Genomic DNA, 25,286 nt, shown 5'->3' with positions numbered 1-25,286 from the left:
CCATCTGGAAAGATAGTTCTGTGTATACCTTCGCGTCCTGCTCTGCGAACTTCTTGAACATGTTGGCGTATATCCTGCGGTCCCGCTCATTGTGCTCCTTCGCCTTTTTCTGGCACATGGAAATCTGCAGTCGCGCCGCCTTATTCTGGGGATTCACTGCCAACACTTTCTCGAAGTCGCCCTTGGCCGACTCAAACTCGTTCATGAGCAGCTGGGCTTCCCCTCTCCTGTATAAGCCCTTCTCGTTGGCACTGTCTAGTCCAAGCGCCTAGAGACAGATGGTCTACATTTTAGAAAGGATGAGTGTAACTTGTGTGTTTTGAAGAAATTCAGTATTTAAATAAATTACCGAAGCTTCCTGGGCAAGGGAATTGGAAAAAGCATATTGAAGAGATGAGGCTCAAGGTAATTAAATACTACCGATCAAAATCCAACTAACTATACCCACATTAACTTCTGCACTTAATACAATTTCTACATCGATTCCAAGGGGGCTTTGGGGGGAGGAGCTCTTGAGAAATTCATTTTAAAATTCAACAGAAGAAGTAAATGCCCAGGAATGGCTGAGAAAATTTTGGGAAAACAAAAATAATGAGAGGGGACATGACCTACCACAGAAAAAAATACACTCTGAAAGCACTGAAATTAAAAGTTTGATTGCTAGTCCATGGACAAAAAGGGCAGTGGAAAAGAGCAAAGCATGCAGAAGCAGATTCATGTGTACGTACATAAAAGATTTAACAGTGGCTAAGGTGTGAATATAAATCGGTAGGGAAAGGACTAGCTTTGCAATACTGGGGCTGAGACACTGGCTATGAACATGGAAAATGAGTTGTTACCTCACATCAAAACACAAAAGGTCCCTACAGCCAGACAAAGGGTCAACAGTAATAATGTACAGACTGCCTCAGGCAATATGAAACAGACCAATCATCTAGTTGAAGGATGTGAACAGGAATTCACAGGCGAAATGCAAATGGCTAATGATGAAAAGATGTATAATTTCATCAGTGACCAAGAAAGAAAAATGAAAATAACTTTTTGTTGCCAATACTACTGAGGGGGGAAAAAGAGCCCATGGATAATATCCAATAATCCTATATTTTTAAGTTTATTTTGAGAGAGAGAGGTGGGGGAGGGGCAGAGGGAAAGGTGAGAGAGTAACCGAAGCAGGCTCATATTGTCAGTGTAAAACCGATGCGGGGCTTGAACTCATGAACCATGAAATCATGACCTGAGCTGAAATCAGGAGTTGGATGCTTAACTGACTGAGCTACCCAGGCACCCCTCAATAATTCTATTTTTTGACTCTATATTTCCATTCCTAGAAATTTAGCCTGTAGAAACAATGCCGGAAATATACAGAAGTGACCTGTATAGCCCTCTATGTGAGCAGCTGAACTCTACCATACTCAAGTTCTGAAAGGCTGAAGTGAAATCTGTTCTTATTAAATTGAACACACAAGAGTTATATGTCCAATCTGATACCAAATGCCAAAGATTTAAGGAAGGACATGGATGAAAAATATCTTAACTTTTATTCATAGCGTATTATAGTCTGGGCATCAGAAAAGTCTAATGTAGCTGTAATCTTTCTGAACTTCCCAATTCATAAGGAGAAACAAAGAATCCCAAGCAAACAAAGGAATATTAACAAAGCAAAATGAAAAGCCCTCCACCCCTTGGCTAAGCAGCAGCAAAGTACAAAGACTAAGTATGGAAATGGAAAAAAAGATCGGGAATGTGTCAAGGCCAGTTCACACGCAGATACTCTTTACCTTATCACAGCATTCGACAGCTTTGGCGTATTCTCTGAGCTTCAGGTAGCACATGGCCAGGTTCAGGAAGGCAGCCAGCAGAAACGATTCAGAAGCCTTAGACTCCTTTTCTGATAAGCCATATTCCATCTCTAACCAGGATACAATCTTCCCGTACTGAATCACGGCCTGCATGTACTTGCCTCCCTAGGGGAGAAAAAAAAAAAGCTAGGGATTACTTGTACAGGGTCGAGAGTGTACCAAATAAATATAAACTCAGGCCTCCCGGAGAAAACTAAATCCTCAAACCATGTTATTTGATCATTTCTTTTTGCTCTTAGGAGACAGCTGTCCAGACCCCCTTTCCCCCTTCTCTGCGCAGGGCCGGTGGCCTGGGAGCTGGTTCAGGACAGTGTGCCGTACAATGCTGTTCTCCAGCTCACAGGGGACAGCCCTCCCAGCGAGGGGGGGCATCAAGGCTTTGGGTTACATTCTTGGGTGCTGGTATTTTGCAGACTTTGAAAAGGCTGGGAGTAGTTTTAGACTAGATCACTAGTTTACTCGAAGGGAAGTTACTTTTCTCCTTCCTCCTGAGGAGAAGCACTCCACAGCGGACTACGTTCTGGCCACAGACACAGCAAATCTTAGTTCTCTAAACCAGGAGTGGGCAACCTTTTTCTGTAGAGGGGCAGATAAATATTTGAGGCTTTGCAGGCTGAACAATCTGTTGCAAGTCTTGTCAACAGTAGTGCAAAAGCAGCTACGGACAATATATAAATACACTCGATCCCTAAACATGGATGGGGTGCGGACTCCCCATATGGTCAGAAATTGGGGTACATTTATCTTTAAAATAATTTAATTGTTTTATGTATTCATTTTTCTCATCATGACAAGTGCTCTCCTTAGTCTCCATCACCTATTTCACCCATCCCCCTACCCATCACTCCTCTGACAACCATCAGTTTGTTCTCTATGGTGAAGAGTTTGTTTCTTGGTTTGTCTCTCTTTTTTCCCCTTTGCTCATTTGTTTTGTTTCTTAAGTTATACATAAGAGTGAAATCATATGGTATTTGTCTTTCTCTGATTGGACTTATTTCACTTGGCTATAGTTTCCAATTCTACCTATGTTGTTGCAAATTGCAAGATTTCATTCTTTTTTTAATGGCTGAGTAACACACACACATAGACACACATGCCACTTCGTTATTCATGTATCAATGGACACTTGGGCTGCTTCCATTGGCTACTGTAAACAGTGCTGCTATAAACACAGGGATGCAGGCGTCCCTCTGAATTAGTGTTTTTGTATTTCTGGGGCACATACCCCAGTAGTGTGATTACTAGGCCATAAGGCAGTTCTACTTTCTGAGGAACCTCCATACTGTTTTCCACAGTGGCTGCACCAGTTTGCACTCCCACCAACAGTGCGGGAGGGTTCCTTTTTCTCTACATCTTCCCCAACATTTGCTGTTTCTGGCGTTGTTGATTTCAGCCATTCTGGCAGGTGTGAGGTGAGATAGTCTTGGGAGTTCTGACATGCATCTCGCTGATGAGTGTGTGTAACTTTTGACTCTCCTAAAACCTAACTACAAACAGTCTACTGTTGACTGGAAGTCGAGTGAGCCAGCTGGGGAGACTGGCCGGGGGGGGTGCGGGGGGGCTCTGGGAAGACAGAGAGAGAATCGTAAGCAGGCTCCACACTTAGCACAGAACCCAATGCTAGTCTCAATCCCATGACCTGGGCTGAAATCAAGAGTCAGATGCTCAGCTGGCTGAGCCACCCAAGGGCCCGACTGGTTGATCACCACATTGTCCATGTTATTTGTACTATATACAGTATTCTTACAATAAAGCAAGCTCAAAACAAGAAAAGGTTATTCAGGAAATCATAAAATACATTTATGATACTGTACTGAGTTTATTAAAAAAAAAAGTCTGTATATAAGTGGACCAGTGTAGCTCAAACCCATGTTGTTCAAGGATCACTTGTAAATGCGTGTGGCTGTGTACTGGAAGAATGTCACCAACACATGCTGTAGTCTGCTGACCTCTGATCTACACACAATGGAAATAAGAGTTCAATAGCAGCATCCAATATAAATAACCAGGAGACATAAATCACACGGATGTTAGCTAACTACAGGAGAAAAATCCTTCCCCTAATATATTGTTGTTGCTCTTCAGCGATTAGAATTTGAACACTTCTGAATATCAACTGTAGAGTTAATTTTACATATGCTCTATACCAGAAATTATGGGGGCTGAGACAACGTATTTACTGCCATTTTAAGATGAAAGAAAGAAGTGACAGCTGGTAAGCACACAAATAAAGCCGGAGCACAGGTGAGGAGTCGCCTCTGCAGGAGGTGACTGTTAAGGTGGAAAGCAGAAGACACATCCTACCAGATGGCAGACTTGAAGCCAGACCCTGGAGGGTATTTGACTGAACGTCAGACCCACGAACAGTGTTCAGATTACGTCACTAGGACCCACTGTAGTCAAAGCATGTATATATCTCAATGTGGAGCCGCCTCCCCACATGCGCTCCAGAGCTCACCCGATGACCAAGGGAAAACTCAGAGCGGATCTACGAGGATGCTCCTCTCATCAAGCGCTTCAAGTGGCTGGCGTAAGGAGTGCGCTCTGCCTGTACAAAGCAGCCCTGCTGTTGGGTTTTAGTGATGAGGATGGGGTAGAGCAGTTCCACGTGAGAAGCCTAGGTCTGAAAGCAGTCAGGCTACACCCCCCCCCCTTGAACATCCCTCTTCACAAGGGACGTTTAGGGATCAGAAGACCTACAGAGCTCACAAGTTCTGCTGCAGAAGGGCAGCGAAAAAGAATTCCGAAGTGTTTTGAAGAAAAAGTATACTAAAATCGAAGTCTACTATCCTCTCTGCCTCAGAAATTTGCTATCTGGGTTATTTATAAGAATAGGGAGACAGGCCCTATGACAGTAAATGCTGAGACTTTTTAGGAAATCATATTGTATGTGCTATGGACTGAACTGTGTCCCCCAACCTCATTCACATGGTGAGGGCCTATCTCCAGTGCAATGGTTATTTGGAGATGGGAGCTTTGGGAGGTGAACTGGCTTAGATGGGGTCCTGAGGGCATGGCCCTCACGATGGGCTTAGCCCCCTTGTAAGAGACACCACGGAACTTGCTTCCTCTCTCAACCCTGCTGTGAGCATCTAGGATAGCTAACGTGTGCACGTGGCAAGGATGAGCGCTCTCACGACACACCAGCCCTGCCGGAACCCTGAACTTGGACTTGCACTCTCCGGGACTGTGAGAGAGAAACTGTTGTTTCCATCACCCAGACTATGGTATTTCAAAGTGGCGGCCCAGGGTGATGAAGAGAACACTAACCTTCTGCCAGAGCCTTAGACCCACTACTATTCCTATTTTGGAACACTACAAAAAAGAAAAGTCCTCACGAGTTACAGGGTTTGTCATTTCTTTCTGTCACTGTCTTTTCTCTTGCTGGACGGTGAGCAGTCTGAGGACAGGAAGCATGTCTTATCTCTTTGGACTATCCAAAGATACGTAGCACAAAGAGGCCCTTAGGAAAGGTGGGCTGAAGAAATATTAAGGTCCAAGATACAACTCTGGAATCAAAATGTCCAGATTTTGCTCTCTATCATTGAGAGCAAAAATCGAGATGTGGGTAGAAATGAAAGGTATCATTTCATTGAGATTAGGTAAGAAGGACAGGTATTTTCCCTGTTATGCCTAGCTGCTGCTTCCTCCTCCTCCTCAAATGTACCCAGTACCTTTTCTGAGGATCTCCTAGTATGCTGTTACAGGGGCAAGAAAAAAGCCAGGGAGGACAGGGACCCAGAGCTTATCATTTCAGTAGGTTCTAAATAATGGTATAAGGCTGCGGTTTCAAACCAAAAATCATACACACACACAAAACCCCAAAAAGCAAAAGAAACCCCTATCCCACAAAGAGACTTCACAATATTCCCTTTACATTTATGTAGCATTTTAATTTCTTGAAAGCACTTTCATCTGTATCACTTAAAATTCTTAAGAGCTCAACTTCTGATGCACAAAAATCTTGTTTTGTGGGATTTCTGCTTCGAATGCATGAAAACGAAAGTTCTCAGCTGGGGGCGATTTGCTCCCTGGGGGACATCTGCTGATGTTTAGAGACATTTTTTTAGTTGTCACAACTGCAGGGGTGTGTGCGCTACTGGCATTTAGTGGGTAGGATCCAGGGATGTTGCTACACATCCTATGATGCACAGGGCAGCCCCTCAGCAAAACAGAACGAGATCACTCCAAATGTCAGTGGTGCCAAGGGGGAGAAATCCTATACTAAATGAATGGAGGGAGGAGAAAAAAGGCAGGGTGGAGACTTAGGAGTTTTTTTTTTTTACCCTAAAATCCTAGAATTATAGATGACTTATTTCTAAATCACAGCACTGGTTTTTTGGTTCAGCAAAGTCAAAACACAGCAAAGGCCTGTTTGTCTGAAAAGGGCTCAGCAGTTGATCTTAACCAGCTTGCCTGAGAAATGCGTTTTTTCCCAAGGAGCACAAGGGGGCGCAAGAACCCCATATCACCGCAGGGTCCTCAGACTTCCTCGGACGAAACCAAGAACACCAAGAACGAGAGCTAATGCTCTTGTCTTGCAGAATACTATCAGCTATGAGGGCAAAAATCACATCTGTTTAATTGGCTTGCACAACGGCGTGTGGTCATCTGTTATTTTCGGAGCCTCCCCTGCCTTTCTTCTCTTTAAAAAGGGGTTGATATGAGGAGTTTACAATCTAAACAGCAAAATTATTCCCATTTTACAACTGAGTGCAATTCAACTCTACTAAAGGGAGAAATTTACCTACTGATGTGTAAACCAAACCAAGAGGTCAATAAGAATGGAGCTGTAATGCACCAGATGGCACGAGCTGTAGATTTTTATTTCACCCCATCTCTGTTCTCACCCACACATCTGGACTCTGTGCATGTGCACAACGTGCCAAGTCAAACACTCTGGAAAGACGAGGCCCAGGAGGCCAGTGTGGCAGACTGAAACCTGCCCTGAAATTTTAAAAGAGCGTGTATATAGGAAACTACCGACCATTCTGGAGTCTTACATCTAAAACGAGGATCACTGCTGGGATCTTTTACCTATAATTATGAAGGTGCCTCCAGGGAAGTTGCTAGTAGTACAAAATGTTCAGAGACATTCTGGGAGAAAAGTCTTAGGTCAGTGGTTTTAAACCTTCCATTAATTTCTCCCCAACAGACTAATGTTTTGACAGATTTTGCCTATCGAATTGCATGTTAAAAATAATATGTTCCATATGTGTGACTGCCGATCCAGATTTTGCCCAAAGATCGGTAATTTTAAAAGTTGTTTTTAATGTTTATTTATTTTTGAGAGAAAGGGACACAGAGTGTGAGCAGGGGAGGGTCAGAGAGAGAGGGAGACACAGAATCCGAAAACAGGCTCCAGGCTCTGAGCTGGCTGTCAGCACAGAGCCCAACATGGGGCTTGAACCCATGAACCGTGAGATCATGACCTGAGCCGAAGTTGGACACTTAACTGACTGAGCCACCCAGGCGCCCCCAAAGATCAGTAATTTTAAAAGGGTTCACAATATCATGAAATACACAAACCACTATTGCAATTGGGGTGCTTAGAAGTGACAAAGTCAAGTCTGTACGGGCACTGAAGGCTGCTTTCTGTTACCGATCACGGATTCGGGCCAGCTGTGTGTGTGTGTTTAGGATGCAGCTTATAGCACACGGCTTTGCCACATAATTTCATGACCAATGACGTTCCCCAAAGTTCTGAGTCACCGGCAACCAATCAGAGCTTCTGAATAGCTGAGCTGTGTCACTACACAGAGTGGATAGCATTCTAGTCAACATGCCGGAAGCTTCAACTCCCCCATCCCCAAACTATTAATATTCTATTTAGAAGTTTGGGGAAATACAAATAATGCATTAAGGACTTTTATAGACTCCAGGTATACGGGAAATACCACTTAGGACCTATGGTCCCAAGGGATTTTACAAAAAAATATTGGATTCTCATGTGTTGTGTATTTGAGTCTACAAAGAACTCCTGTGGAATCTTACTCGAATAGCTTAGAAGTATCCAATGTTTTTCAGTTAGAATTAAAAAAAAAAAAAAATCAAACTTGCTCTCAAGAGTTTCAAACCTCACAGAATTTTAGGGCTAGAAAGTTGGAGATCATCTAATCTAACTCCATGACTTTTCACACATGAAAATAACCTCTTTGGATCTTAAATAGCTTTAAATCATTTTAAGTCATGAAGCCTGGTTGTCCCAATTTGGAGCTCAATCCACCATTCCCCAATGCTTTCTGGTGATTGATATGTTATTTTAGTCTATCTAATAAATAGCTATAAGTTAATATAAATAATTATACATTATCTAAATCAACAGATTTCAGATTTGTTTAGCTAAAACCCACAGCAAGAAATAGGTTTTCAGTTATGATCCAGGACCCACTCACACGCAACTCAACAAATTTTATAGAACAAAATTTATCTCTACTACATTAATGCAATACACTTGCTCTAAATTGGTATCACGACCAAACAACGGGTCTGTTCTTACAGTATGGAAAACAAGGAGCACACTTGTTGCCCCCAGGCTGTGTGACTTCTGTGCTGATTATATACCGTCTCACAGAATTCTGTAGTTGTTTCATTGGAGTTAACTTTGCTTCCCCTCCCTCCAGACAAGGTCGTCCATGCAATAGCATGTCTTAGAGTAGCCACTCCAGAAAGACTGGCTGAAGTACATTTACGCGTCACTGTTTTAGACGGTTGAAAGCACCATCTACTTTTGCTCGTGAACTGCAGCCCATGGGAAAAAAAAAAAAAAGAAATCTTGACAAAACTCCGTTTTTTCACTTTCTGCTCGACGTGGAGAAGATGCGTAGCTGGGGCCGGGGAAGCAACCGGCAGAACATTCTGGTTAGAACGGAATCAAGTGCTGTTTCTTTCTCTCTTATACCTGGGGTTTAAGATCTAGGTGAGAAAGGAACACATTTCTAGATATTACAAGAAAGGACTTTCAAGAAGCAATCAGTAACAAATATCATGCAGGAGTTTCTCAAGATTCCTCACAAAACCAAGCATGGAAGGATCGTCTTGGCCACTGGAAGAAATAAATATTCTCCTCCTGTCAGTTTCTTCTGGAATCTCAAATTTCACTTCCTTTTGCCATGTGCCTTAGGGGCCTCACCAACAGAGTGGAAAGGAAAATGATGTGGAACTTACCTCTATGAATTCTTACTACCCATTATTCTATTCAGTCTTTGTTTCATTCCACAAACACTGAGTACCAACTACGTACCAAACAAGATGCCTTAGGTCCTGGGTGAGGCAGCGGCAGGTGGATAAGACAGACCTGGGTCTGCCTTTATGGAGGGTTACGATCTAGGGGAGGATTGCGAAAGGGGCTTCTGTATTCCTTTTGTCACATTAATTATCCCTTCTCACCATTTCTATACTGAAAATGACAGATGTGTAAAAATTCAGGCTTATTCTGACCCAGAAGTGTGCTGACAGAATTCAGAGTAAGGAATATCAGCACAATTAATTCACTGACACCTGAATAAATTCTTTGAGACAGAAAAGATTGTACGAGGACTCACACACCTTGAAGTACACAGTTCCCTTCTCTTTGACAATGGCGGCCTGCTCCAATTTTTCTTTGGTGTCCATCTCCCAGGATTCTTTGGCCTGTTGTGTAAATTTGTAACAAGGTTAGATGAACAGAGGAGGAAAAAGCATCAGCTGATGCCTGCAAGAACACACAGCAGCTACTTCTAGGACATCCATGCCTCAAAACACACTGGCTTTTAAACCTGTGTGCTACTGCCAGTTCACCGCTAGGCTGGAACTCACTTTCCACGATAACGGAGCTGCAGTGCGGCCCACAGTGCTCAGGAGGAGCAAGACAGAAGTACGGTGAGCAGTCTAGGCTGTCGTGAGCTGTGAAAGAGCACATCTCCAGAGCTGGCCGGTGAGGGCACTCGGCGAGGCACCTCTCCTCTGCCTCCCGTGCACTTCACCAGTAAGCTGCCGTTACTGCCTGGGCAAACCGTTTCTCTCTAGCCTCGGGGTTTCAACTCTAAAATGTGAACACCATGGTCGTCAAGTCACAGCTGTATATTCACACGGAATTTTTAAATTCCACATCATGTAGCGGTCTCTCTACTCGGAAACCTCTTTGGACCACCAGATAAACTAAAGCTCCCAAACTGTACCGGCTTGCAGACGTAATCTGGGGGACAGCAAGTAAAACCTAACTGGGAGGGTAAAGCTGATGCGGAAATATTTCAAAGCCATAAATAAAGGGTTTCGTGACCCTTTCACTTGGTGCTGTGAAGACAGCTTCGGAGGGTCAGAGCTGAGCTGGCAGGTCTTCAGGAGAAGTGACCTGATGACAAGGGACAGTCACGACAGGGCCACATGCTTGCTGCGGGGACATGGAGGGTAAGGGTATGAGCAGGAACATCGCCGTTGGGGGAGAATCCCACAGCAGTCTGACCCTGACTTCCTTAGTCCAAAGTTACAGCCGTCCGGGACAACGGTTTCCCTTCGGCGCCTAATGAGACATAAAGAGTTCCATTTCCAGACGACAGCCTAATGTAAAGACATAGAGGCAGCACTGTGGGAATAAAAAAGGCACGCGCAATGCAGTTCTCGGGGCTCTCAGGGAGGAGTGGGGCCGTAGCCGGACACGAGAACTAGTGCACACACACACTGTGCGTGTGTCGGAGTGGCTGCTGCCAGGAGCCCCCACAGGAGGGCCTGAGACAGAAACAAGTTCATGCTCGTGGACCTCAAGGCAAGTGATGAACTTTTAGACTTGGACAGGAGGGAAAAGAAAAGGCCACAGGGTTGGCAGGTTTGTCTCGTGTCCCTGTCACACAGCCTGGCGGCCCATGGTGCCTTGCCTTTTGGACGGTACCTCGGAGCCACGGTGAAGGCCCCCTCACGACTCCCAGGAAGGGTACAGTCTGTTCAGTGCTGGAGAACTGCGCCCCACTCCCCCAAGGAGCTGCTTGGCAGAACGTGAACCTTTTTGTCTTCGACCCAGGAAAAAAAGTACAAAAAGAACAAGTCTAGGAACAAATAAGGGAACAAGTCTTGGATTCTACCCAAAAAAAGTAAAAAAAAAAAAGGACTGACACATAGGAACAAACTCAGAACACCGAGCTCCTTCCTTGTAGCTCGACCATGTGGCACCAGTGCCCTGGGAGCCGTGGCCGAGACAAGAGACAAACTTCAGTCATGAAAAGCTCCGTGTGCGAGTGAAAACCATCTCTACCCGCACCACCTAATGGGGTAAGTAATTTCCGGAAAGCGCATGGAGAAAAAAAAAAAATCGACCATGACTTCAGAGAAGCCGGTATTTTCTCACCTTTTCGAAGCTCTTCAGTGTAACTTCATATATAAGCTCAGCATTAGGTTCAATGCCAAATTTAGGCTTCCCTGCCTCTCCAAAACCATATCTGAAATGGAGAGTAGAACAACAAAGCTTTAAACGAACTGCTATATTTCCAGGCACTTCCTCTGGTGTTCCGAGCCAGCACGTGCACGTAGGGCCACTCACGTCACATCCCACAGGCCCCGCAGACGGGCCAGGTGCTGGCCACAAGCCACAGTGCTGAGTAGCACTGCTGTGTTGAAGAGGCCGGGCTCGATTTAGCTTTCTTTTCTCCTTCATGATCACACGTAATGTAACACCTGTACTCCTCGGGGAAGCTGGCTTGATGTGACTTTAGACGTCACTGCCTTTTCCTCTGCTTGATTTTATATCTAGTTCTTTTTCTAAAGTAGCCATGGCCTGGCCCTGAGGACTTCTCCCCGAAGCTTTATAAGCAGGAGGACCGAGAAGACAGGCACTGTAATGGTTACAGCCTCACTCATCAGAGGCTCTGTTTAATAAGNGGTGGGGGAGGCTCACACATCAGGAAGGAAATTCATCCTCCCAGTGTTTCTGCAAGACATCTAAAAAGCACGCCAGGACACAGGAATGACATCACAAGTGTATAATCAAAAAGAACGGCCCCAGGAAGCTCTGACACCTCATCAAGAGAAATCCTCTCATAGCTCTGTGGCTATCATACTGCAAAACACTGTACCCTTTAGCCAAAACTTACTAAAGAAGATAACTAAGGATATATAAATTGTTTGCTGTTTTGTTTTGGGATCACTCAAGGTCTTTAAACACATCCAAAGCGGTCCAGAATATCCTAGAATGGAAATTCTGGTGGTGTTTGGTCTGTCCGGTCCAACGGTTTTCCCAGCATTGGGTACATACAACGCACAGCATATTATCAGTGTTCCCTGGCATATAAGAGAAGTTTCAAGCCAAACTACTCTTTTTTAAAGATTTATTTTTTTAAATGTTTGTTTGGTTTTTTTTTGAGAGGGTGGGGGAGAGGCAGAGAGAGACAGAGAGAGAGAATCCCAAACAGGCTCCACGCTGTTGGTGCAGGAGGTCGACACGGGGCCCGATCTCATGAACCGTGAGATCATGACCTGAGCTGAAATCAAGGGTTGGATGCTTAACCAACGGAGCCACCAAGGCGCCCCTCAAGCCAAACAACTCTTAAATATACGGAATTGTACTGCAAACTTTCAGGTTATGGGTTCAAAGATGCCAAAACCAGGTTGATGCTAAAACTTCCAATTTTCTCTGAGGTTAAAAAAAAAAAAAAAAGACTGGAGCTGGAACACTCCCATTTTGCTGTTCGCATCACTTTCTTTACCCCTTGCCTGAATTTTTCAGGAAGAAAACGCTTACTCACCTCCACTATTACACAAGAAAAAGAAAGCTGGAGCCAGAGAGAGGCACAGAGACACAAAGAGAGCTGGTAGGAATGGGGTGTGGCCATTTTAATAGCAGGGCAAAGGGTATCTTCAGCTAAGAAGTCAAAGAGGACATAATTATGAGTAGCCAGTTTTAGGTAATCGTGACTAGGTCTCTACTTCAAGCTCTTAGACCCATACGTAGATTTCCTATTTTGTTTCTCCCATCTGGTAAATAACAGAATAATCCTTGACTGCCAGGAACCAGGAACCAGGTGGGTGGGTGAGTCCCTGACGACCACGCTTGCTGAAGCACGCGGCACTGGAGCCTGTGCTACGCGGGGACACGCCAGCACAGTTTGCCACATGCCCCAGGCCAGGGGCTCTCAACAGGGGTGAACTGAAGCCCCCCTCCCTCACCAGGGATAGCTGGCAGTGTCAAGAGGTTCTGGGTTTGCCACAACTAGGGGGGAGCTACTCGTGGGCAGAGGCTGGGGACACTGCCGAACGTCCTGCAATGCACAGGGCAGCCCCACGACCGCACCACCAAGAAATATCTGGCCCCAGATGTCAGCCGTGCTGAGGAGGAGACAAGCTGCCTTAGGGGAACTCACAGATGGAAGTCTCAAGGGTAGGGGTGGGGGACATGCAGGATGGGTCAAGGAAGGCACCCAACTGCCCTGAGTTCCCATCAATGGGATTACAGACAACTGAAGGAGAGTAGTATTTCTCCAATCTCCCCTGGGTTCCACTGAAGAGGTTCTGTGAAGCTTTACGTGGAGCACACCACCGTGGGGAGGCCCAGGCTGACCCCCACTATTCCGGGAGCATCTAACCCGACTCCCATGTTACACAGAAAGCTGTCTGACTGACGCCAGATCAGCCCAGGCGAGGAAGGACCGGGGCGGCGCACAGATTCATCTGACTGCAAGACAGAACACCAGGAATGTAATTCCAGGACTTAACCCAAAGACAAGCTGGGCTACAGTAGCAGAAGGAATCTGGTAGTAATGTTCTCCAATTAACAGCTAGTTGCACATAGCAGATACACAAATAATGACTATCAATGACCAGTAAGGCTTTATGAGCATGTAAGAAGTACTTGTACCGTAAGTGCTTACAAACTGCTTCATTTCCACAGATGAAGAAACTGAGGCTCAGAGGACGTGCTTCCAGAGCATCACACAAAGGCGCAGAGCAGCAGAGCCAGGATTTAAATTCAGACTCTCTGTGTCCCCAGAAAGCTGTTTATTTTTTAACCCAGACTGCCTCATAATTAAACATGATGGCTCTTGGCAGCCTGTGTTTTTGTCAGGCGTTGGTGCAGGACAGAAGCATAAGGAAAGGGAGGGGAAAAACTGTAACTAGCTACACTTCACTTAGAATCAAAAAGAAGATTTGGTCACAGTATCGAAAGCAAAAGAGAAGATAACTGTCCCATTGAGAAAAAACAGGTTCTTTGGACGTCTCTTATGAATTTTACTGCGAGAGCGGGCTGCCAAGGAGTCTGTTCGGGTCGGAGAGAAGGTGCGCCCTGAGCATCTTCTGGAGGAGGACACGCACGTGGCACAAGACAGCAGGAGCCTACGTGTGCAGCAGCTCATGTACGGAGCAGCGGGACACGCCGCTCTGTGGCGAGCGTGGATCGGACAGGGAAGCGCCCCGCAGGAGCCCGTCTACACACGCGGGTAACGGCACACGGTGCACACGTGGCCTCCTCTGCAGACCAACCAGCATGGCGAAGAGAAACCGCGTGTTCCTTTCTAGTCATGCTCAAGTATTTCCATAAAACTATGGAAAGGCTTTTAGACTTAGAAACTTATGGAATCGTGATTACTTTTATGACTGAAAAGATCTGAAAAATCTACCCTGTGTTAAAACAGGGTTGCCTTTTCCCTGTGGTCTTGAGGGTAAAATGGCATAGAAAAACAGTCACCCCAATAGCAACAACAGCTAATATACTGAGAGTTTACATTTGTCAGGCACTGTGCAGAGTTCTTTCCACACGCTACCTCATTTAGACCGCCACAACTCTAGGAAGTAGATACGGTTATCCCCATTTTATAGAAGGGGAAACTGAGGCTAAGAAGTGTTAAGTAACTTGCACAAGTGGACACAGATGGTAAGGTGCATAGCAGGGTTTAACCACTAATGATGTGACAATTAAAATGTGCAAGGAACTATTGGCATTAACAAACATAAGGATAATTTCTGTTTCTCTTTGCCATTAAACTTGAGACATCTGCCCCCCAAACTGTCTTGTCAGCTAAGTTAAAATATAAGTTAAAATATAACAAACTGATTCGTATAATATTATACATGTATGCAGAATTATGCTCAGGGAGCTTAAATCGGAAAGGATACAGCAGACATAAACACTATTCTCTTTAGGTGAGTCTAGGACTAGAATTTTAGAATGCTAGATTAAAAATAATTAGATAGTACCTGGATATGGCAGAGAAAGCCTCCTCTATTTTCTACTTGAGGAAAAAACAGCTCTGCACAGAATGAGAGAAAGAAGTTTGCTTAAGGGTGAACTAAAAAGGGGCGCCTGGGTGGCTTAGTCGGTTAAGCGTCCGACTTTCGCTTGGGTCATGATCTCGCGGTTCGTGGGTTCGAGCCCCGCGTCGGGCTCTGTGCTNAAGAAAAAAAAAAAAAATAAAAAAAAAAAAATAAAAAAAAAAAAAGGGTGAACTAAAAATATAGAATAAATTTAAATAAAACACACTAAAGTAGGAATATAATCGTGGAAAAAGGATGACAGAGAAAAAGAAGGTGTTAAATGAAAGGTGCCTCCGTGAAGGTTCTAAAGGGGTTCAAGGTGTAGAGCATTTGCAGGCATGGCCAGCACCCCACTTAGGAAAGAGGATTATGGCTTAAGAGTTAGGGCAAGGGTGAGTATGTCGCTGGACTGGCACTGAGGCTACACAAAGGCCAGCAAGTGCATAAAAGGCACAATTTTACCTACTGGTAAGTGTAGGTCATCCAGACTGTCAACAACCCCAAATCTGAGTGACTGAAACCCAAGGAGCCCGAGAAGGAGGAGACTCGAGATAAGCTGATGCACTTTCATGCAAACAGAATCAAAACACCCTGCTTTCTCTCCAGGGTCCATTTATCAAGATAGAAGGGTTAGATTCGTGGTATAATTTTAGGTCTAAAAATAATACCAAACATGTTTTCACAAGAGAGACTGTTAGTGTCTGATAGTTCTAAGCTGGGAAGTGCTAATGGATATCCTTATGATGGGAAAAATTTAGGCAAAAATGAGTCATCTCCGCTGCCTTTAGATCCAGGAAGAACACTTTTTTTTTTTTTTCAGGGACTCTGTATAAGAACAGGTGGCACACATTCAAGTAGTAATAAATCATCCAAATGCTGCTTTTACTTCCACCCCTCACATGTTTCACTGCCTCCCACTTAATTTAGAGAAAAGGGAAGGGGGGCAGGAGAATCATGTGAGAAGGGCCAACAGCTTCCTGTCTTGGCAGCATGGCAGGCAAAACCAGTAAGCAGCAACACCTGCCTGTCAGCCCTGTTCTTGACACACAACAATCACGGAGAAAGGCTCACAAATCTTTGATATTATAAAGCCCATTAATTCACTCCATGATTAATTGTAGCCTGATTTGATTGTTTCCACTGGTAACATGAACTTCATTGAAAACATCAAAACGTTGACTGAAAAAGCAAGTGGAAGCACAGTTGACCTACAATCTGTTTCAGGTGTACAGCGCAGTGATCTGACAACTGTACACACTGCACCAAGCTCACCGTAAGTGCAGACGCCATCCATGATCACACAATATTAGCAGAGTATTATTTACTATATCCTCTAGGCTGTATTTTGCATCCCTATGACTTGTAACTGTAAGTTTGTACTTCTTAATTCCCCCTTCACCTATTTCACCTAACCTCTCACCCCTCTCGCAACCACCAGTTTGTTTTCCGTATTCATAATTCTGTTTCTGTTCTGTTTGTTCGTTTGTTTTGTTTTTTATATTCCATGTGTAAGTAAAATCATATGGTATTTGTCTTTCTCTGTCTGCCTTCTCTCTCTTAGCCTAACGCCCTTTAGGTCCATCCATGTTGTCACAAATATAAAACACCGCTGAAAGAAATCAAAGATGACACAAATGGAAAGATATACCATGCTTATGGACTGCAGGTATTAATACTGTTAAAGTGTCCGTACTACCCAAAGCAATCTACAGATTCAGTGCAAGCTCTATCAAAATAACAACAGTATTTTTACAGAACTGGAACACACAAAATGTGGAACCACGAAAGACCCTGCACAACCAAAGCAATCTTAAGAAGAACAAAGCCAGAGGTATCACAATCCCAGATTTCAAGATACGCCACAAAACCGTGATAATCAAAATAGTACGACAGAAGCACAGAACAGACACATAAATCAATGGAACAAGATACAGAGCCCAGAAATAAACCCACACTCATATGGTCAATTAATCTATGCCAAAGGGTATAAGAATATATAATGGGTAAAAGACAGTCTTCAATAAATGGTGTTGGGAAAACTGAATAGCTATATGCAAAAGAATGAAAGTGGACTTTTTTTTTTAAATTTTAATGTTGATTTATTTTTGAGAGGGAGAGACAGAATGTGAGCGGGGGAGGGGCAGGGAGAGAGGGAGACAGAATCTGAAGTAGGTTCCAGGCTCCACGCTGTCAGCACAGAGCCTGATGCAGGGCTTGAACCCACGAGACATGAGATCATAACCTGAGCCAAAGTTGGCCACTTAATTGAGCCAAAGTTGGCCGCTTAACTGAGCCACCCAGGTTGCACAAAAGTGGACTGCTTTCTTACATCATACACAAAATAAAATCCCTGTCCTTTAGATAACCTCACGATGTACTGAACTGGTATGCTGCTTACCGTGGTCCAAGATATAAAATACACTGTTCTTCACGCTGCATTTTCTCCAGGGCTTTGTCAATTCCAATTGGAATGTCATGGTCTTCTCCTTCCCCAACGATGAATACCACATCTCTACAATCAAACATCCTTCCGTCACAGCGGCCTTCCAGGTGGACTGAGGGAGAGGAGACAGGTCAGTCACAAAGCTGCTCCACAGGACTGGCTCATTTAGGGAAGTGATAAACGATGATTTCCCCTTTCTCATTTCATCTAGTGACAATTGGGGTATGTCCTGTTGACACTTCTCTGCCCACTCTGAAAATTTAAGACCCATCCTATTTCTAAGTTTAAACTTAAAATTACCAGTAACTGTATCAATATGATAGCTTAGCGGATAATAAAACAAAGTGGAAACATAGGTTTAATTTAAACCTACCTTATAAGAGAGATTTCCTCACCTATAACATAGGATCAAGAAATACTAGAATATTTGATAACTATCAAGGTGCACAAATTTAATTATCAACTATATAAGGGGGGCAACATTTATAACTCCATCTTGACTCCAGAGGCTTAGATGAAAAACAACCAAATGGCTATTTCCCCAAAGATATACAAAAGTTAACTGAATAGAAAAGCTTTTTTTTTTTTTTTTTTAAAGAGTCTGAATCTCATTCCCAATATATTTGAGTAAAAACAGAAAGCCCAGAGCCAACATCATCAATAACTATACCATAGCTCTATCCCTTCATGGAGTGATAAATGTGAAGTGTGAAGGAATCATTAGTCTACTATAACTTCTTAAATCAAATTACCTAACCACCTCTTCTGAAATGTTAAGAGGTCAATTTCTTGGGGCCTAATTTCTCACTTCACTCAAACTCACTCAGCTCATTTCCAGGGTAATTTCATAACAGATAAGGAGCTTTTATGTTTCTTCAGAACAAAACAAGAAAATGGATCGAGAGATATATATTTTTCTTGATCCATTAGACTTTTTTCCCTAGAATAAACAATTCTCTGAATCTTCCCAACTACTTTTCATATTAAAGATTCGTTCTTTTCCATTTAGGTCTTTGACTCAGTAAGAAAAACGAATGGCTCATACAATAGCACAACAGTCACCAAATAATACAGTAATCTGTCTTTCATAAGAAAATTATTTACTCTAGCTTCTATAATACCATGGACTAGATTAAGATGTACCAATTTCCTCAAATGCTTCTTTTCTAACACTGGTTTCTCTACTTTAACTGGCTTTAGGGAGACTAAAAATCACTTGCTCTAATCTACTTGTTTCATGAGACAATTAATGATTTTTGAAATACAAATTCAAGTCCAACTTACTCTACTTGTGAACTATGTGATCTCAAAGGTCCTCTGAAGCTCTAAAATCCTGTGAATCTATGACCCAGTGATATAGTTCTCGATATAGGCCAGAAACCAGCTTCAAAGCTAATTCCATGGTTAATCATTTCATCAGGTTACCTTTAGCCCAGACCTGAAAAATGATACCCTGAAAAGTAAACAGTGGTGGTATAGACATCAAGAGCTACAGTGTCACATGGACATTATGCTTTGAAGCTCTCTACCTTGTCTGATTTACCAGGATTAATGCCACCCTGATGTGTTTCCATCGCAGACACAGGATGAAGCTGGAGAAGCTTCAGCCAAATTAGAGAGGGACGGGACTCTCCAAACAAGGGGAAGAAATACATTGGCTTTCAGGGCGAAGCTGACATATAGGAAGTTTGCTCTATGTCCCACAGTCATAAATGTAGATGATTTTCTCTATTATAGTCACTTTTGGAATGCTCTAAATAAAATGAAACTCAAATCATTTTATAGCACATTGAAAATTCTTAAAAAAATTTTTTTTCAATGTTTTATTTATTTCTGAGAGAGAGAGAGAAAAAGCGTCAGCAGGGGAGGGTCAGAGAGAGAGGGAGATTCAGAATCTGAGGCAGGCTCCAGGCTCCGAGCTAGCTGTCCCCACAGAACCTGATGTGGGGCTCGAACCCATGAAATGTGAGATCATGATCTGAGCCAAAGTCGGAAGAAAATTCTTTTTAATTGGAAGTATTTTCAAAATAAATTTAACTGTATTATTTTCAAATACGTACTAGAGAGGTTCTGCAGGGAGTCTAAGGTTTAAGATATTTTTACTAAAATAAATAAAAGCTGATGTTCTAAAGGAATTCAGAGTCCTGAAAAGTTTATGCTCTTAAATATTTTAAACTCTGCCTAGGAAATACATTAAAAAAAACTTTCTTAAATGTTTTATTTATTTTCGAGAGAGAGAGAGCCAGCATGAGCAAGGGAGGGTCAGAGAGAGAGGAAGACACAGAATCCGAAGACAGGTTCCAGGCTCCGAGCTAGCTGTCAGCACAGAGCCCATGCGGGGCTCGAACCCATGAACTGTGAGATCATGACCTGAGCCAAAGTGGGACGCCCAACTGACTGGCCCACCCAGGTGCCCCAGCCCAGGAAATTTAATATAGACTAATGCGATGATACTTTTCATGAGAAAAAAAATGGCTGCGCAAAGTGACTTTCCCATAAATTGTGGAATATTCTCAAGTATTGAGATTTATGATCCTGCTACCTCACAACTTAGCAGACAGATTTTTCTGTCTGAGGTTTATTGTTAGAAGTATCTTCCTCCCCAAAGGAGAGTACATTTAGTGGGGGAGGAAACTATCAGTACATTCATTGTGGTTTTTGGTTGATCAAGTTTGAATGTGTTTTCAAAACAGGAAATCCAGAGACTGCAAAAGATTCCTGCCTGTGTGTCAGTTTCCTAGGCTCATTTTCAGCTTGATGCATGTACTTGATGTTAAAATTACATAAATAATTTCAGAAGTTTTCTTTGCATGGGACAACCCATCATATTAGGGAAAAAAACTGGCTACTTATTAATAAACATATTGAGAAAGTAAGTGAAGCAAGTAAGCCCCCCTCCTACTCCCCCTGAAAGGTTCAAACTATAATGAAGGCAAGCACACTATAATGAAAGCAGCTGGCCTAAGAGAGACAATGAATGATGGAATCAATGTTTATGGCCACCTGGTAGAAAGGTAAACCTCTACAATGACTCTATACTTACTTACTACCTTATATATGTACTAATCTTATTTCTGGTAAATCTAACTCTTCTAAGTTGGACCTGAACACTATCTACAGTACCCTAAAATCTGAAACTGATACATGCATGTGCACAAACACACATACACCAGTTCACATGTAAATATAAAAAACCAGTACCTTTTTAAAAAATTTTTTAAAAAAATTTATTTCTGAGAGAGGGAGAGAGAGATATGGCGCGAGCAGGGGAGGGTCAGAGAGAGAGGGAGACACAGAATCTGAAACAGGGTCCAGGCTCCGAGCTGGCTGTCAGTACACAGCCCGATGCGGGACTCGAACCCATGAACCATGAGATCATGACCTGAGCTAAAGTCGTATGCTTAACCGACTAAGCCACTCTGGCACCCCAAACCAGTACCTTTTTTAAAAAACGATTTTACTTTATTTTAGAGAGAGAGCGAGAGTGTGGGCAAGGGAGAGAGGTGGGGGGGGAGGAGGGAGGGAAAGAGAGAGACAGACAGAGAGGGAGAGAGGGAGGGAGAGAGAGAATATCTTAACCAGGCCCCATGCTCAGCGCAGAGCTCAATGTGGGATTCAAGCTCATGACCCTGGGATCATGACCCGAACCAAAATCAAGAGTTGGATGCTCAACTGACTGAGCCACCCAGGCGCCCCCAAACCACTCCTTTTAATCTGGAATATCAGAGTAAGAAGGTATCACAGCCTGAGGGGTATACAGCCCACTGATTAAGTCTACAAGTAGTGAAGGCTATCGCTCTGTTAACTGGTTTGTAAGCCTGGAACACTGGTGTGACAAGTTCTACAAGACTGCTGACAAGAACTCACACACCACCCGGGGGCCACAGAAATGCCACGAACTGCCTGCCATCGTAGGGCCCCTTCACGGTGANGCCCGCCCCCCCCCCCCACATTTTTTAATTGTCTCAACAACTGGCACCAAAGGAAACCGTGGCAGCTCTGGCTAAGGAAGACCTGTGGTTGCTTTTGACCTTACATCTCTTAGTGCAAATACTCACTTAATAAATATTTAATAATAACCATCATGACTCACTGGGAGCTCAGCCTCTAGGGCTCAGGAGGTCTGTTGCTAATTCCAACCAGCATGATTTACGGGAAGTAAATGATCTATGACGTGCCCAAAGAGAATAAAAGTACATACAGGATGCTTCTACTTAGGGCTTTTTTGGTAAAGGAAAAAAATACACAAGTTAAAAAGGAACATTTTCCCTTGACTTAAAGTCTATGTAACTTAGAGAGGGAAGGTCCTCCAGAGCCCATGAAGTCAAACCAAATGAAATTAGCCGAGCTTTGCTGCGCAATCCGAGTGTAACCACATCAAGTAAGCCGGGTCTGCTGCAAAACATCACTTAAACTGGAGCTCTGACTTATTGTTCTCTTACTGCCCTAGAGCAATTTTGTTTTGAAGAGCACAGAACACCCTGTTCTGAATGTGGCTGGCACATGAACTCAATGTGCTGACAGCAATTTGTACTCCGATTAAAATAGGGGGGAAAAGGAAAGAGAGTGTACTGCAGTCACAAAAACTGGAATGCAAGAACCAAAAACTGTAGAATTTGTATTTTAGGAAGCAAAACTGAGAAGGAGGCTCCATAACCTTAAAAAAAAAAAAAAAAGTGCTGTAAATGTTCCAGCCTAAAGACGTTAGCTCTGGTAAGTGTGTGTTTTTCCCTTTTCTAATTATAGCAGTTGGTGTCTGATGGCTTTGCACTCGCTCCCCAAACAATGACTGGGCCCTGGGGTCTGAATGGGAGTGCTGTAATGGCATCACTACTAGACAAGACTGGTCATCTGGCCGGAGAAACCCGGGCTGTGACAGGTTACTCCCACAAGACAAGGGGTTTTTCTGCCACCTAATTCACGTCAAATGAGTTTCTCTCTGCCTGCCTAATAGAGCAGAACATCCAAGAGACTTTGGATTCTTAATGACTCCCTGAAAAGGCAAATAAGGAACCAGAGATGAATTTGTCACATCAGGAGAGGCATATTCATCACTGACTGGAAGAGAAACTGTTCCCATCGAGCATGGTAGTCAAATGTGGCCTCAGACTGCCCCTCGTCCTCCACACCGTTTTATACTCTTAGAGATGAACAAAGGCCACTACACGACTGCTTACAGACCGGAGGGACCGATGCTAGCTGGGAGCAGGTATGGTCCCTGGCTGCTGGAACACAGTGACATTTATGCAAATAGATCAGAGATCTTAGTCTAAATGGCAAGCACGCCCACAGCAATGAACTGCACCCGGCACACATCCTTCTCACTCTTCTCTTTACACACGTGTAGCACTTTTGTCAGGCCTAGAGGCCAGTCCCATTGTGCCACTTCACAACCACGGCTTTTGGCACAGTCATCTAAACGATCTGAAGCTCCACTTCTCTATCCACATGAGTAGGGAAAAGAATGTTAGCTAGCTCCTAATTGTGGGAAGGACCAAATCAGGGACTGAATTAAAGCTGATAGCCCAGCACGCGGCATGCGTTCCATACCTATGTCAGGGTATCTAAGATGTGAAAACATTGTGCTATGTGTGGATACGCACAGATGATCTAAATCGAAGTTAGCTATGATTATTTTCCTGCAATTAGCAGTAAATTATACCAGATTAAACATGTTTTAAAACTTTGGTATAAGCAACTGCCTAATGGCTCCACAGAGCTGTCACAATGTGAATAAAACTTAAAAAAATTTTTTTTTAATGTTTTATTTATTTCTGAGAGAGAGACAGCATGAGCAGGGGAGGGTCAGAGAGAGAGGGAGACACAGAATCTGAAGTAGGCTCCAGGCTCTGAGCTGTCAGCACAGAGCCCTGACACGGGGCGTGAACCCATGAACTGTGAGATCATGACCTAAGCCGAAACTGGATGCTTAACTGACTGAGCCACCCAGGCTCCCCCAAAATTTTTTAAAGATTTTAAGTAATCTCTCTGCCTAACAAGGGGCTTGAACTTACAACCTTGAGATCACACATAGCACACTCTACCAACTGAGCCAGCCAGGCACCCTGGTTTGGAAGTTCTAATGTGCTATTCTTCCTAGTAGCTAACATTAAATTCTAAACAAATTACTTAAAGGCATATATATTTGTATCAATGTTAACGAATTAATCAGCATAACCATCCCCTAGAATAAAACCATTATAGGCAATTTTGCCTCCCCTCTCCACTTCCCATCTGCACCACATTTTGTTTAAATGACTCAGAACCTAGCTCCAGACTGTTAAACCATTATTATTTTTAACATGATAGTTATGTCATTTCAGAGATCTTTCAAGATAAATGCATCCAACTTCACTGACATGTTATGGAAATTGCTTTTTTGCTCACTCATGTTTCTTATGCCTTGAAGTCTTCACTTCTTAGTTTTATTGTGATAGTTTAGTATTATCTTATAGCATTTTTTTCAAAAAGGGCATGAGTCTGCATATTCCCAAAAGCTGATTTTGTTCTCATACTTAGATGATGATTTGGCTGAGGATAGAACTCTACGGTCAAAATACTCATAGTCACAATGTTCAAAGCATTGTCATGTAGTATGTAGTGTCATGAGTAAGAAATGTGAGGTCATTCTGATCTTCCTTCCTTTGCACAGACCTTGTTCCTCCCTGGAACAGTTCAAAATGTCCTTTTAAGCTGTGGAATCAAGAAATTTCATCAGAATGTAACTTGGTGAAAAAGCACTCTTTACTGTTGCATGGCACTCTTAACTGGCCCTTTCAATCTTTTTTTTATTAAGTTCCTTTTTTAAAAAATGTTATTTTCTTTTTGAGAGAGAGAGGGAGAGAGAGAGAGAGAGAGACAGAGAGAAGGAGAGGGGCAGAGAGAAAGGGAGACACGGAATCCAACCCAGGCTCCAGGCTCTGAGCTGTCAGCATAGAGCCCGACACAGGGCTTGAACTTGCAGATCGTGAGATCATGACCTGAGCTGAAGTCCGACACTTAACCAACTGAGCCACCCAGGCACCCCAAGGCCCTTTCATTTAAAAAAAATTTTTTTTTAATGTTTTTATTTTTGAGAGAGAGATAGAGACAGTGTGAGCGAGGGTCAGAGAGAGAGGGAGACACAGAATCTGAAGCAGGCTCCAGGCTCTGAGCTAGCTGTCAGCACAGAGCCCGATGTGGGGCTTGAACCCACATACCATGAGATCATGACCTGAGCCGAAGTCGGACGCTTAACTGACTGAGCCACCCAGGCATCCCTAAGGCCCTTTCATTTAAAAAAAAATTTTTTTTAACGTTTTATTAATTTCCAAGAAAGAGAACGTGAGAAGGGGAGGGTCAGAGAGAGGGAAACATAGATTCCAAAACAGGCTCCAGGCTCTAAGCTAGCTGTCAGCACAGAGCCTGACGCAGGGCTCGAACCCACGAACCGCAAGATCAAGACCTGAGCCGAAGGCAGCCACCCAACCAACTGAGCCACCCAGGCACCTCAAGGCCCTTTCAATCTAAGGGCTCTTCTATCTTCTCTAGGGAATTTTCTTCTATCACATGTTTGATTAGATTAAAACGGGCTTAAATTTTTCATCCCTACTTTCTTTCTTCGTCTTTTATATCTTTGGGGGTTTTTTGCTCTATGTTCTGAGATATCCTTGACTACTTTTTATTTTTTTATTTTTTATTTATTTATTTATTTATAAAATTTTTTTATTTATTTCTAGGACAGAGAGAGAGAGACAGCGTGAGCAGGGGAGGGTCAGAGAGAGAGGGAG

General features: G+C 43.4%; 1 protein-coding gene across 2 annotated transcripts in view; it reads right to left on the bottom strand.

Moving 5' to 3' along the window:
* Positions 1-25,286, bottom strand: part of FKBP5 (FKBP prolyl isomerase 5) — a 110,777-nt gene that overhangs the window by 3,168 nt on the left and 82,323 nt on the right. For both annotated transcript variants that reach the window (XM_077754908.1, XM_077754907.1), the window contains exons 7-11: positions 17,473-17,629; positions 11,179-11,269; positions 9,408-9,491; positions 1,779-1,964; positions 29-268 (exon numbers count right to left, since the gene is read on the bottom strand). In XM_077754908.1, coding sequence (XP_077611034.1) covers positions 29-268; positions 1,779-1,964; positions 9,408-9,491; positions 11,179-11,269; positions 17,473-17,629 — 758 coding nt within the window. The remainder of the gene's footprint in view (positions 1-28; positions 269-1,778; positions 1,965-9,407; positions 9,492-11,178; positions 11,270-17,472; positions 17,630-25,286) is intronic.

Source organism: Crocuta crocuta, unplaced genomic scaffold (genome assembly GCF_008692635.1).
Source record: "Crocuta crocuta isolate KB4526 unplaced genomic scaffold, BGI_CrCroc_1.0 scaffold132, whole genome shotgun sequence".
In the NCBI taxonomy this organism is placed as follows: Eukaryota; Metazoa; Chordata; class Mammalia; order Carnivora; family Hyaenidae; genus Crocuta; species Crocuta crocuta.
This window is presented reverse-complemented; position numbering and strand designations above follow the sequence as displayed.